Raw genomic sequence first — 15809 nt, forward strand, 5'->3', positions numbered from 1 at the left:
TTTGAAACCACTTATCAGCTGTTCTAATCGAAGGTGCAGAGTCACCATAATGTTTATCAAGCTTCTCTTTAGTCTCCTGAGGCGTTTTGCCTTTCATAAAGTAGTGTTTAATCAACACACGAAATTCTTTTTCGTCCATTTTTTGAAAATCACTCGACTTCCTCGATTCAAACGAATGCCAAACACAAAGAAATAGACCGATCTGGCTGAAACTTGGTGTGTGTTCTTCCAAGAGATGCTACTAACTAAACATAACCTCGATACGCGCCAGTGGTGCTATCTCTCTGACTTTGCACGGACTTTTCAAACGACCCTCGTATTTATTACCAAGAATACTAATATAAGTCACAGCATACTTAAACCTATTAGTTGTTATACATTACAAGGGAAGAAATTTCTTGAATATCATTCTGGTATTTCTTGAATACCAGAATAGGGAAGGTACTGGAAAACGAACTAAAAGACAAATTAAAATCTCCAGTTTATTAAAAAATACAAATACAAAGTGTAAATATCAGGGAAAAAAGGCTAGCACACTAGTAGAAGGATATAAACTCAAACATAAATTATTGCTGTTGAGGTTGAGCAGAATTCGGGTCCAGTGCGTAAGGACAGCCGAGGAACTGGTCAGCAATTCGTCCGCCTTCGCGCAAACCGCTCAAGAATGCACCGTGCACCGTTGCTGGATAATTGCGAATTGTATGCTCGCCTGAAATTGTATCAAAACACACAAATCACATATTAGATTGATTACCCTATTTATATTAAGAAATAAGCAGAAGTATAAAATGCGATGAATTAAGTTAATAATCAATTTGAATGAGGTTCAAAATTATAATTTATGGTCTACTAGTGTAACATAATGCTAGCACAGGCTATTTCTCTCTCTCGTTGTAGAACAGACACTGTGAGGTTTCAGGGATGAAAAAATCTAAGGGTGCTTGCTGCCCTAACTCAAACTCGGTAAACCACTTTGCCAAAAAAAAAATACTGCAGTTAAACAAAAATAAATAAAAAGTTTAATTATTACTTTTATTTGTGAACAATACAAACCAAAAAGCTGATGTAATGATGCCTACACCACCTTCTTCTCTAACTGCAATTTCAAAAATTTTGCAAAAAAAACATTCCTCTAACTTCAAATATTTGTTTGCTAAATTAAATGTTACTGTTATAGTAAATTAAAAAAAATAATAAAATCACACGGGAAAAGCGAGTAATGTCCATTCGTTCGAAATCCTGAATTAGTTTTCCTGTCAAAAGGTTTAGAATAAAAGTTTGTCTCTTTCATGTATTTATTATACAATAACAGTCTTCAAAGAACAAGTATGGAGTCGTTTACAAAAAATCTTAGAAAAGTGAAATGCAATTAAAGCAGCACACTTGGCTACAAATTAATTCTTATTAATTTCTTGATCGAATCAGAACCGTTCAATAAACTGAAATGGTTGTTTAGACTATCATCAACCTCTCAGAAGTAGCCTAAAAATTAATAAGTTGAATTTGGCTGTGATTAGATTCCAACTATTTGTACTTACACCGCCGATTTTACCACTTATTTATACTTTACTTTTATGTGTACAATAAATCAGCTGGAAATTATCAAAATTTGTATTTTTATATTATTCTCTGAATATTAAAAAAAAACCATTATTTTTAGATAATATAAAAATGGAAGATTTTTTGATTCGCTGTGTTTTTGTTTTGATAAAAATGAATAAAGCATATATATTTTCTTAACATTAGAGTTTAAATGAATCGAACAAAGCGGAATAAAGTAAATATGGAGGGAAAACAAAACATGTGTGCTATAAATGTAAAGGAAGTTGAGAAGGTTTGTCTAGCATTGAAAGGCAGCCAGCACATGTGTGATGTCCCACGATGGTGGTAGCTGTAGCAAAGAAAGAGGACAACGTCAAATAGAATCATTGTTTTTAGAAGGCGCGTCTGCTCACAGCCGGCTGAGCTCCACCACTGTATCAGCAGTCGGCCGGCTTTAGAACTTCCTCCTTGTATTCTCTTTCCTAACCTTCTTATCATCCTCCCGGCTATTATATTAAATTTTTCTACTTTTTTAGTTTTGTTTTCTACAAATACTTTTCCATCGCAGTGTGTGGTGTGCCGATGTCACGTGGTCTGTACCCAGGGCCATCAAAAATACCCAAGTGGCGCCACTTTAGGTCGTCGTGTAAATATAGTGGCTGCTTCTTCTATAGAACTAACACAATTCTTTATTCTTCAACTTCTTTTCTTCTTGTTTACCTTGTAACTTCTTTGTTCTCAATGTTTGCACACGAAGAGAAATGAGAAAATAACATTCCTTTAACTTTGCTCCTTTGCTCCACACTTACTCCTCCAGGAGAGTTTCGCTTCATCAATGCTAATTTTAAAGATAGATTGCAATATATCGAGTATTTACAATTTATCTAAGCACATCCAGCTTTCAACATTTTTTTCGTTCAAAAGTTCAGCTGCGTTAATGTCACTTTCAACTATTATTTTCACAAACAAGAGTATTGTGGAAACCAAACTTTAAGGCATATTCTATTCAATGTTGGTTACCATTGTATAATCTATTTTTAAAATTAAAAAATAAAATAAAATGTTTTCTTTTTTTTTATTTATTAAGATATCTACAATACATACAAATATATACAATAAATAAATCAGGAAGTACAAGATTAATTAGTACGTGAAGAGCAGGAGGAGAGAAACTACCCAGTGGTAGCACTCTCTACAGGATATAAGTTTTCAGACCTCAAGGAAGTCGCGGGGCCACTGGCGATTCAGTCTGCGAGGTGGATTGTTAGGAGGATAGTCAGAGGAGGCGAGAGACAGTACAAGAGGATTGGAGCAAGTGGAGAGAGCAGTATGGAATTTTTGTTATTTAATCTTGGCGAGTTGATGTACGAAGGGGATGTTGAGGTCGTTGTGAAGAGTAAGGTTAGTCACCGTAGAAAGGAGCGTCAGCTATCTGTCGGAGTAGTTTTGATTGAAACGTTTGTACTATCCGTATGTTTGTAGGTTTGGCTGAACTCCACAGCTGCAGTCTGTAAGTCCACATAGGTTTGAGGATGGTACTGTATATTAAGCATTTGAGTTCAATGGGTAATTTGGAGCGTCGTTCAAGAAGTCTGTAAAGCAGTTTAACACGTTTCGTCCTTGCTTATCTAGGATTTCTATTATAGTAAAAATGTTTCCAAAAATTTCTATAAATAATTTGCGGATTTCCAAAGTAAGGAGTAAAGAATACAGAGTTGGGAACACAATGAAATAACTAATTTAATGACTAGACTTAATTAAAAAAACGATCTACAAATATAAAAATATAGAACTGGATAGACATTTACAGCACCCCGACAAACAGGTATGGGGACAAAGCACAGTTGGAAATTAGACTGCTCTTGGTGGCACTAACGCAGCAGTATACACAAAAATTCTTAATTCTTAAGATTCAGCGTTAATGCCAAAAAACTAAACTTTATTTTGCAGCCTATTTTGTTTTTTCAGCAGACCCTGAGTAAGGGGTGATGTATGCAGTCTGAAAGAACTAATGAAATTTGTGAATGGTGAAATTTGTTCCCTTTAAAAATGAAAATTTGATAACGAAAAACAAAAAAAAGAGAACATATTTAGTGTATTAACTGAAAAACAAAAGAAATTACTAACAATGTTGCTGGTAAAAGAAAAGTTTTTGACATTAATGTTGCAGTTTCAGGAGATAATGAAAAGGGAGTACTGTAAACTCAGCACTGTTTCGAAGAGAACAAGGGACAAATACGAAACGTAAAAAAAAACAACAAAAGAAATTTGAAGTAGCAGAAGTAATGAAAGAGAAATGATACAAAAAAAGGAGGGTGTTTTTTATGATGGAGAACGATTTGAAGTGAAGTAGTTGAGGAGTAAAGTGATAGTCAAGAAGTACAATACTGGCTGTGTACATAGGGGTTGAAGAGGAGGTCTTGCAAACTCATTTTGACATTCAGTACTGGTAGCAGGATGTGATCGAGGAAGCAGAGGCTGGTAAGAGGGAAATGTTGATATCAGTGGAACTTTGGAAAATGGGCGGGAAGGGCATATAATCAATAAGTCCTTATTTCTTGTCGATTGTGAGTGATGTGGTCAAATAAAGAAAGGAATGAAGGAGGATATTTGGGGATGTGTTGTCGTGCAAGTGTAATAATGGAAAACAAAAAAAAGGGAAGAACAAATACAAGAAAAGGGAGGTTCACAACGTACATAGTATAGACAAAGATGGAAACAGAAATGAGAAGAAACTGATGAAATAGGATGAAGGCGATGAGACCAAGTGGTAACGATTGGGTAGTATTGTCAAAGGATAGTAGAGAGAAATAGTGAACAAGCATGTGTGTAAGACGCTGATGTCCATGTATCCAAGTGTTCGTAGCTGAAGAATTCATGAGAGGGTAAGAATGTGTAGTAAGAGAAGTCTGTGTTGTAACGAATGGGGCGTTAGGAGTTGCAAAGAGAGTTGCACACTCTACAGGAGGGTGGTGATCAAAGCCGGAGACGATCTTGGAATACAGATACGCTGAGATACAGAGGGAAAGCAGTGTCGAGAAGTATCTGCTGAGAGGGAATAACCCGGACCACCTTCTTCAGGCTTCCTCTTGCTTATATCTTTAGTTAGACACTAATGGAGCCTAGCGGCTACCAATTCACGTCACTCTTCTTCTAACCTTCTCTGTAAACTACAAGTGTAGCCTCTTTTGTCTCTCAAGATTTGTCTTATACAATTTAGTTAGACAGCCAACAATTATATTCACAATCTTTCTTGTATCGCAATGCGTACCTAGATATTCTCTTTCTCGTTTAGAGTTCAAATTCGCTGCAGTTGTTGTTTGCAAAGTATGACATTGTTTTGGAAGCATACAATTTCGGGATGCAGTAGCTGGCCCAGTTCTTACACGTGAGATTTATGTACAAAATTAAGTATAAAAACTTGGTACCGAACTGCTGTATATATATAAAATACAAAAACAAAACCAAAATCCACCAATGTCAAAAATCTCAAACTTGTTAGGAAAAAATTAAACTCTTATTCAATTTAAAAAAAATATTTATAAAAAGCATTATTTCACTTTTGTTAAATTACGTAAATTTATTAGTTATTTTTTTGAACAACGGATTTCGTTTTCAATAATTGTTCTCCATCTGGTTTTTAATGCTTGCCTGGTTCATTACAAGATATCCTTCCAAACATTTTTATCAAAGGATTTATACATCATTTCTTGTACTAAGATGCTTGATGTGTTTGGGTACAGCTACAATGCGAATCGTTTATATAAAGAGATAGGATAATCAACTAAGGACTTAATGAAATAGAATTTAAAAACAGTTTTAATAACTTTACAAATATAGAACCTAGAACTAGATAAAAAATAAAGGCTAGACCAGTGGTTCCCAAACTTTTTTGACCCATGGACCCCTTTTTATAGTCAAAACTTGCCCATGGACCCCCAAGTGAAAAAGCTACATAAATGCATAGTCCAAAAATTACAAATTTAAAAAAACATTTTGTTGAAGAAGTATTTATTGAAATTATAACTTTTGTTTAAAATAAAATTAAAAAAATTAATAATTTTGATGAACGTGATGAGATGCTATGAGTGAATTTATATCCGGCTCAATGTTTGTGAGTATCTACCGCAAATCCCCACGAGTAATCTTTGGTTCAGGTCTGCATGAAGAAACTGTTGACATTGAGCAAGCAAATCTTCATCTCTATTTTGCAATTTCGAAAGATCTGGAAACTGAGAACGATCTCCTCTTCCCAAGTTTTGTTTTCACAGAAAACGTTTTGCAACAAACACAAATATTACGCTTTCAGTTTTGATTAAATTTAATTGGTCACCTTGTTAGTTTATAATTTCCATAATAATAAAAATGGATCACAGTTCTATTATTTTATATTGAACCTTGCGCGGACCCCTTGATGTTGTTCAGGGACCCCCAAATCAATTTTAATTTTCCACTGACCCCCTGAATGATACCGGGGACCCCTGGGGGTCCGTAGGGACCACTTTGGGAACCACTGGGCTAGACAATCTGGCAACGTGGTTACCGTGATTACTCGCAAAACAAAATTTATTTGATTTTATTTAATTTTCGCAATTTATGTTTGCAAGGTGGTTGGATTAATCACTTTGTCTTTTAGCCTCAATACTTGTCTGCCGCGCAAATTCACCAAATGGCTTTCAACATCTGAATTTCTGATTTGAATTCACAGATTTTCGTATGATTCTGCTGCCATTACTAAAATATGATGTCTATTATGTTTTCAACTTTCAACGGTATCATACCAAAACAAGTATAGTTGCAATATTTCAGCGCTTCCCTTACAAATCATTGTGAATATTTAAATAAACTCTCTAATACACACAGGCCATCTAGATCTTGGATAAAAATAAATAAATAAACTTGAACAGGTTATATATGGAAATTCAATAAGAGTAATGGATTTTTATACTCAATCGTTGTTCACTTCTCAGATTCCTCTACTGATAAGAAGTTCTTGTTGTGTGCCATAGAGGGGAAGGAAGTAAGTCTGAGAGGAGATTCTATCTATTTGAGAAGATGAATTCGCAAAGCAAGAATAAGACTTTGAATCCAAATAAAGGAAAGAATAAAAATAAGCTCTTAAAAAAAGGAGAAAAACTAATGCACTCGAACAGCTCCTTCAGAAATACAGAAAGTTGTTACTTCTGTCTTAATGGAATATGGAAATTTAAAATCAACATCACTTTAATCGAAGCTTTGTTGTCTGTTTATTTTTACTTATCCATATAGTCGCTTTATATTGTTTATTTTACTGTCCGACCAATCCTCTTAGCAAAAACCGCGATCTTATTACAAACTGACACCGGTAGAGCGCGGTGAGCCCTTTGGTAATTTTGTGAAAATATTTGCTGGTTATACTAGACTTTGATCTGGTTAGATCGACTCCTTTGCAGCACTTAGATGGCTAGAATAAAATATTGAACTTTAGTCCTAACCTCAAGTTGGTTTTTACATGTTTTTAGATGAAACATTCTTTTTTAAAGAACCAATTTCTTTTAAAATACTTAATTTTTTTAGAAATCCGTGGCCGTCAGCAAACTGCGTGGCACAAACAATTCAGGTAAAATGGCAAGAGAGAGAAACACTATTTTATAACAGTTTTAATTTGTTTGCAAATGTTAAAAAAGGATAGTAGAATGCATCAGCTCGACATGACATCGATCAGTCTGTAAAATCATCACAGTTTCGGTATCCAGGATGATTTATTATGGATTAGCCTATAAAGTTTTCAAGATGGTGTAGTCCCCTGATGATGTTGGTGCCGCGATGACATTTTGTTTGGAGTTCCTCCAATCAATCGTGTTTCAATAAGTAGCCTCCATGATGTTTCCCATAGATCAGAGTAATTTCGAATAAATTAGTCGATTAATTGATGGATTTGTCTAGCCTACTAAAACCGTAAAGTGTAGTTGTACTAGACTGATTAACTCGCTCGTAAATAACACAAATAATTATATTTATATGATAAATTTTATAATAAAATGTAAATAAATGGATATTTCATGCAACAACTCCACAAACAGTGTCATATTCGAGGAAAAAAACTGTTAAACTTCATCTAAAAACTTGTAAAAACAAATTTGACATTAGGCTACATTTTAAATCAACATCACTTTAATCGAAGCTTTGTTGTCTGTTTATTTTTACTTATCCATATAGTCGCTTTATATTGTTCCTGAGGTTAATTTCGAAAAACGTTTATACGCTTGTCTCATACTTTTTTCACATTAGAAATACCCCTAAAACTTCCATTAAGTTGGGTTCTGATATGTAGGAGCTGCTGCTGTGTGAATTTATATTATTATTAATTTTTCGATCATTTTTGTCTATTTATACGAAAGTGTAAAATTATTTACGACGTAGAATAACTAGTACAAATTTGAACAAAATTGGAAGGAAACTAACCATTGGTGTACCCTATATAATATAGAGTTAGACCATCATTTTATAACAAAATATAAAATTAGTACTTAAAATAACAAAGTGGACCGAAGACACACCAACCTTAGATACAACAATGCAAAAAATATTATTACTATCAATAGCATTAGCCCTGAAGATGATCTAGTCCCTTAGATCGAAAGCATGGCAAAATAAAAAAATCATAACTGTAATTGGCAATATTTTTTCTTCCTTCCAATCGTAGCCACATTAACACTGGCAAACAATGGCAATATGAAAGCGATCATTCCAAATAGATATAATATATCTCAGCTACTTAAAATACGAGGGTCGTTTGAAAAGTCCGTGCAAAGTCAGAGAGATAGCACCACTGGCGCGTATCGAGGTTATGTTTAGTTAGTAGCATCTCTTGGAAGAACACACACCAAGTTTCAGCCAGATCGGTCTATTTCTTTGTGTTTGGCATTCGTTTGAATCGAGGAAATCAAGTATTTTCAAAAAATGGACGAAAAAGAATTTCGTGTGTTGATTAAACACTACTTTATGAAAGGCAAAACGCCTCAGGAGACTAAAGAGAAGCTTGATAAACATTATGGTGACTCTGCACCTTCGATTAGAACAGTTTATAAGTGGTTTCAAAATTTTCGGAGTGGCCATATGGGCGCTGAACGTTCTGGACGCCCTGTTGAGGTTACTACTCCAGAAATCATTGATAAAATCCATGATATGGTGATGGATGACAGAAGAGTGAAGGTGCGTGAGATTGCTAGTGCTGTGGGCATCTCGAATGAACGGGTACATAATATTTTGCATCAACATTTGTACATGACAAAGCTATCCGCAAGATGGGTGCCGCGATTGCTCACGCTTGACCAAAAACGAAATCGTGTGAAGTGTTGCAAGGACGGTTTGCAGCTGTTCCAGAAGAATCCGCAGGACTTTAAGCGTCGTTTCGTCACTGTGGATGAAACATGGATACATCACTACACTCCTGAGACCAAAGAACAATCTAAACAATGGGTTACCAAGGGGGAATCTGCGCCAAAAAAGGCGAAGACCGTTCCTTCGGCCGGAAAGATTATGGCGACTGTCTTTTGGGATTCGCAAGGAATAATCCTCATCGACTATCTGGAAAAGGGTAAAACTATTACAGGTGCATATTATTCATCGTTATTGGACCGTTTGAAAACCGAGCTGCAAGAAAAACGCCCACGATTGGCCCACAAAAAAGTCCTTTTCCATCACGACAACGCACCAGCTCACACCTCAGCAGTTGTGGTCGCAAAATTAATGGAAATAGGGTTCCAACTCGTTTCACATCCCCTCTATTCTCCAGACTTGGCTCCCTCGGACTACTATTTGTTCCCCAATATGAAGAAATGGCTGGCGGGAAAATGATTTTATTCAAAGGAGGAGGTGATTGCAGAAACGAATGGCTATTTTTCAGACTTGGACAAATCCTATTATTCGGAAGGGATCAACAAACTAGAGCAGCGTTGGACGAAGTGTATAAGCCTAAAAGGAGACTATGTTGAAAAATAAAAAAGGTTTACCCCAAAAAATTAAGTAGTTTTTATTTTTGCACGGACTTTTCAAACGACCCTCGTAAAAGAGAGAAAAAATATAATTAAACTTAATGAATCAGGAATAAAGTGAGTTTTAAATATTAGAACACAAAATTCATCCAAGTTTTTTAGATTGATTATTAAAATGAATGAATTAAAAAACCATTTCAAATTTTCGAAGAAATAAATAAGCTGTAATGAACTCAACAAATAAATATAAAATATCAATTTGGTAACTTAATTTTAAACGTGATTTCAGTTAGTAAGCGAATGGACTCTAGGCGTTTCTGGAATTCTATTAGTAATTTATAATGCGTTACTTGAATTTGTAAAATTTTAATTGACTTACCAGCGAAAAAAAGTCTTGGCAGAACAGGAGGATTGTCTTGTGGGGACGGTGTTTGCGGGTGTACCGGAGCTGCGAGGACATCATAGTCTGACCCGGATGCACCAACAGCCACAAAAGAATATGATCCTCGAGACCATTGATCCACTCTCCAGCGCGTAACCACAGTCTCTTTAGGCTAAATATTATTTCATCAAAAAATAAATTTTCTATTTTTCAAAATAATAATAAAAGGTTGTTTTATAATATGAACTACTTTTTTAACTACCTGAGGAACATTGTTGTTGCCAAATATTCCTTTTAAGACGGCTAGACACCGACCAACAATCACATCATCGCTAACATTCTCCATTATAGCCGCAGCTTCACCGGCCACTAGAGCTAACAATACTGGCGCTTTGTAGATGTTCCAAAACAGAAAGAGTTCACCTGGAAATTGGTAATGAATCTGGTCAGTCCATGCGGAAAGGTCAGACTTCCTATCTCTAATTTTGTCAGTTGTTTTTAATACGGAAAATGAGTCATTTGAACTTCGGTAATTTGTTGATAAACCAGGAAATAAACTATTAATTTACAGAACTGCCAACTAAGATTTATCTATAACTTTTAATAAAAAAAAAAGTCTGAAATAATTTTTGCTTTCATTATTTTATTTTATGGATTTTCTAATTTATGGATGAACAGATATGGATATAGAACAGAGATAGAACGAGTACAATTTTATGTGCGCCAAATAAACTAATTTGATTTGCTTTGGTTTTTAAGGTTTACAATGTTCCATAGATTTTAAATAATTTCACAGTGAATTTGATATGATTACCTTTAGCTTAGAAAGATAGTTGCATCTTTTAATTTGTTTCCGTTTTATTGAATTGCAATTTGAACGTAACTTGTAACTAACTATTGCACTATTGTTTTGTAAGCAGGCTGGTCAAAACTATTGATACAATGACATGGCAAACTGTAATTTCAGCATGATTTGTTCTATGTGCAATAATTGTTTTTGAAATTATTAATTTTTTTCTATCACTTTTTTTTTTTTGGTGAACAGAAAACCAGTCTTATTTTTTACTTAATTTTAATGATATGAATATTTTGAAATTAGTTGACTGCTACTTCATAATTCTCTAAACAATTTAAAGAATCTAACAATGGCTTTCAAGTTAAAATTTAAATTTGCATCAAAAGAAAGCTTAGTTATTGCTACAATTTTTTGTTTACCTGAAGGGAGGAAATTGCATTCTGAATTTTTTGTTTTTTGAACAGCTGATGAGAAAATAATGAGATATTTGGGATGGGAGCTATGGACACTGCAGCAAATAGCTTGTCTTGGTCAAATATTACAATCTGGATTTTGTTCTTTCAATTGAAAAATCAGGTTTTAAATGAATTTATGGATATAAGAAAATTTGAAGTAAAACGATTGCTGTTTTTAAATAGTAAAAGGTACTTGATCTATTGCATTGATAAAAAGACAATTTCATTCTATCCGGAAGAGAGCAACTAAATATGAACCAGAATTAAAACAATTTAAATGATCAAACATACCAGTGTAATTGAGTTGAATTTCTTTTTCCTATTTATTGAATTTCTATTTAATGGCAAACTAATTGCTAGTGAGATATTCCCAAAAAGACTTGCAGATTAATAATTGCCTTGTAGAAGATAGCGATTAGTTACTGTCAAATCTGTCATTATTCATTGTATTTCATAAATCAAATGCTTTAAATTTGTTCTTGTATTGACGGCATAAATGGAGACAAAAAATATCATACAGATATTAAATTATTATTCGACTAATTTGCGTTCTCTTAATTTTTATTTTTATTTTTGAGATTTGATTAACTGGTTTTTAATTATGTTTAATTATTATATATTTAGTTTTCCTTTTGTTCACACCATATTGAATTTTAAACGTGATATGAAGAACTTCAGCTTTTTTTTTCTTGCTGGTCAGCAAAATTTCCAATAACTGTTTTTTAAAAGTCTGCAAAATGATATTCTCTAACTTTTATATTTAAGTTTAATAAAGTATAAACTGTACTATTAATTTAAATAAATGAAACATGTGAACTAGCACACTCTAGTGAAAGAATACTTTTTAACTTTATGAAAGAATCTTAACTAATAAAAAAAAAAAACGGGGTAACATCATGTCCAAACTGAGTTTAAAAAGGAAACTAAAAACCAATTTGCATTATTAAATAATTTGTTTTACTATTTATAGAAAAATATTTAAAAATAGAACCAAAAATCAATTTTGGAAACCAGTAAATGCTTGGTTAAAGTAATATTATTGAATTCAGGCGAGCTTCAAGTCCAACTACCGATTAGGTGTCGTGGACGAAGGCGGACAGTAAACATGTTTTTTCTACAAATTTCACATATTAGCAATAAAAAGGAACGCCTCTAACCTTCAAGCTACCACCGAGGCGACTATGGTAGGAATTTGAATTACTGAGTTTCATATACAAAAGGGAACTTTGTTCTAATTTGGTTTGAAGTTGTTTTTAGCTATTTTTTCATGCGTTCATAATTACGGGTTCGGTTTTTTACAGAAGTTTTTACTGAGATGCAGTAGGTCAGTTTAGATGAACTATGAGAGATTACCAGCTGAATTTATAATCGATAAAAGGTGTGTTATAGTAGATTTACAAAATGTACAGCAACTATTGTAAAGTAGCCTTTATGTTTATTTTGGAAATTTCTTTTAAAATGGATTCCCTCTGGTGCGCCAATTAATTTTTGTAATTTTATATAATATGACTTTTGATTTATTTTCTTGAATATCGGAGTTTGTATTTAGTGTATCAGTACTTTGTGGTTGTAACAGACATGGCATTTTTTTTTTTTTTGTAGTTACTACTCAATTTTATGATTAACCAATTCCAGTAAGTTAAGATTTTGAAAATAAATAAGAATTCCTTCCTTTATTTTTTTTATTTTTTTCTATTTTAATAAATTATTATTTTTCTTAATGATTATGTTATTGCAAACTGTTGATATGAGGGAATAGATACCAAAAAAATGTAGAAACAATAATTAACTAAATTTTAGCGAAATTGGGGAAAAAAATAGAATTAAGGAAATAGATGCACATTCGCACAAAACGCTCTCTGAAAAATGCATTCACACTTCCAATATTCAGTCAGAAATTTGCGAGGCTTTGAGTCTTATTAAAGGGTAAATAAAATACACTGAAAGTACTAACAGAACTGAATAGTTTAAATATGTAATTTGGGTTTGAGCTCAAGGTTTTATTTATTATTTGTGAATAAATTGTTTTAAAGCTAAGTATGAAGAACTGAGAGGTATTAAAATTTGAATTTATCAGCAACATAAATTTTCAACAAAAAAATCTGGAGAATTAAAAGAAAATTGTAACAGGCAGGAAAATTGCATGAGGGAGATGTAATTTAATCATGTAGCATTGTGAATAAATAAACAATAAAGCCAGTAAGACGTTTGATTAAAAACAATTAATTAATTAGACTAAGTTTTGATTTAAAATTTATCAAATTGCCTGAACTACTTTAGAAATTGGTCTTAAAAGCAGTGGTACCAAAAAAAAATATTTGAAATTAAATGGATTATAATCTGGAAAGAAATCTGAATGGAATTTCAACTGAGAGAAATTGAAAATTGGTAAAAAACTGTGATCTGATTCGATAGCCAGAAAAAAAGAAATCGCAAAAGAGAGGAAAAGCAGAGAAAATACTGAACTGAACGGAATTTAAACATAAAAGATTATTTGAGTGAACTTTTAAATTATCGTAAAGCAAAAATATTAGTGAACTAGAACAATTTATGAGAAAAATAAATCTAAAAAAAGTATGATGCAAATATTATTTCTGAATACTGATCTGAAGAATGGCCGAAGAAGATTAAAAGCAAAAAAACTGAATTATTCCTGAAGTCTAAAAGAAATGCCATGGATTTGGTTATCCTGTTATTGTAATTTATTTTCTGGAATGTTGAAACATGGAATTTGTCTAGTTAATATGGAATACTGTTTAGTTCTATTGTTCGATTGTTCTTTGATAAATGCTAGTGGATGAAATTATCACTGCAGTTTTCTAATAGATATTGTGAACGTAATTTTATGATAAGTTTGACTTAAGGATTGATCTTTTAAGTTAGTGCTTTTTTAGCAATGAATTTTCTCATTGTTTGAAATTGAAACAAATTATCTGGGGTAAGTTTTTTTCTAAAATAATGAAATAGTCGAAAAAGCAATTAATAAAATAACATTAAATGTTCTGAATAATTTTGGATAGGCAAAATTTATTAGTTATAAATATAATACTTGTGGCAGAAAATCAAATTTGACTGGAAACTTTGATATAAGTTAAATTTTATAGCAGGGGTGTGGAGAGTTGATTTTGAATGTTAAAAATTTGATAATTTATTGCATTTTATTGCTCGGTTTATGTTGGTTTATTGCTGCAAGTAAAGTAAATAAAGAAATGACTAAAAGAAAATAAATCTAATAAAATGGATTTTGGTCGGAGTAAATTCGTTTTGGAATTGCGGAATGAACAACTAAAATCAATGCAGGCCTGAGGAAAATATGTCAATTTTAGTGGAAGCAAATGAAATGTAATGTTTAGAACCAACAATCTGAGAATATTTTGGTCTAAAAAAGTAATTTTTACTTAGATAACTGATTTATTTATGAACCATTATTTTATTATTGTTTTGTGTAAAATATAAAAATGCATGAGCAATGATTAACACTGGGAAATTTTAAATGAGAACATTTTTCTTTTCTCTAGTTTAGGTAAGCAAAATTCAAACAAATAGTCCAAAATAAATAAAAACTCCAACCCAACTGTAATTCTTAAAAGTAATAAAAACTATTGTCAAAAATGGTTATTGAAAAATAAAGAAAATCAAGAGCAAGAAGGCTGACCTCTACTGGCAGTTGTTGATCCAACATGTCCAAATAAGTTTGAAGCTGGATCCCAAAACTGTTTGTCAAAACATAAAACTACTTTGTTCAAGTTGCCAAAACCAAGGCGTTGAATCGCTGAAATTTTCCAATCAGGTAATGGAGGCATAAATTGTACCACGTTTGGTACAGGCTGATTGGCGCTTGAGGCTGACTGTTTGAGAACGCCCAGCGGCAATGTGCACAGTACAACGTCACCTATCATAAAATAAAAATATAATAATCATTATTTACTGTAATGAGAATTTATAGAAGACATAAAATTATGATGAACTATTAAATGCATTTGTAGACGGAGGGGCATGAATTCATTAAGCTTTATTATTTTAAATTAGTAAGTCCAAATTAAGTAACTCTCATTTAATAATTAAAATTCTTACTCATCTAATTGCTAGATTTACTACACGATAATGGCGGTGGATTAGGCTATATCCGGGGCAAATCTATAGTAAAGTTAATATTATAATAAACTGACCTGTATAAGTAACCAATGAGCCGTTGTTTCTGCCTTTAGCGGCCACCACTTCCACGCCTTTGTTGTCATAACGAATCTGTTTTACGGCAGTATTTAACTTGATGTTCAATCCTTCAGAGAGAGCCAATGGTACGCAGGAGTATCCATTACGAACTGTAACAAACATTTATTGTTATACGTCAGTACGTTCATTTGATTGATATTTTTTATTTTTTAATTTAAGACGCACAAACATTTGAAGACATTGGTATTCGAACTTTGTTTCAGTGTTCTCCCGGTTTATACTCAAAGCCCACTGTCCGTTAAGGGTGATAAAAGCTGTAAGAGGCTCATGTGAAGGGAAAATATAAGGGCCCACCCCTGGACTCCACTTTGAGTTCCTCGCAAGGAGAGCAATGTTCTTACCACTGAGATAATCAAAGACTTTAAACATGATTTAATATCCGCTCAAACAAAATTAATTTGGAGTTGAGAAACAGTAATTTATCT

At 32.9% G+C, this 15809-nt stretch overlaps 1 protein-coding gene across 1 annotated transcript; it reads right to left on the reverse strand.

The window, feature by feature from the left end:
- Positions 1 to 468: 468 nt before the first annotated feature.
- Positions 469 to 15502, reverse strand: LOC141459738 (lysine-specific histone demethylase 1A-like). Its single transcript, XM_074139121.1, has 5 exons — positions 15321 to 15502; positions 14807 to 15043; positions 10163 to 10323; positions 9898 to 10072; positions 469 to 709 (listed from the first exon to the last, which is right to left on the reverse strand). Exons 1-5 carry the CDS (start codon positions 15484 to 15486, stop codon positions 567 to 569), a joined length of 882 nt encoding a protein of 293 aa, XP_073995222.1. The 5' UTR covers positions 15487 to 15502; the 3' UTR covers positions 469 to 566.
- Between the last annotated feature and the right edge of the window lie 307 nt (positions 15503 to 15809).

Source organism: Rhodnius prolixus, unplaced genomic scaffold (assembly GCF_049639745.1).
Source record: "Rhodnius prolixus isolate KJV_2025 unplaced genomic scaffold, Rpr scaffold_1, whole genome shotgun sequence".
NCBI lineage: Eukaryota > Metazoa > Arthropoda > Insecta > Hemiptera > Reduviidae > Rhodnius > Rhodnius prolixus.

Coding starts and splice junctions, on each gene's coding strand:
- LOC141459738 (XM_074139121.1), bottom strand. CDS start 15,486: ATGTTTGTTACAGTTCGTAATGGATACTCCTGCGTACCATTGGCTCTC. Junction 10,073..10,162: donor GCAACAACAATGTTCCTCAG/GTAGTTAAAAAA, acceptor AATAATATTTAG/CCTAAAGAGACTGTGGTTAC. Junction 710..9,897: donor GCCAAGACTTTTTTTCGCTG/GTAAGTCAATTA, acceptor ATACAATTTCAG/GCGAGCATACAATTCGCAAT.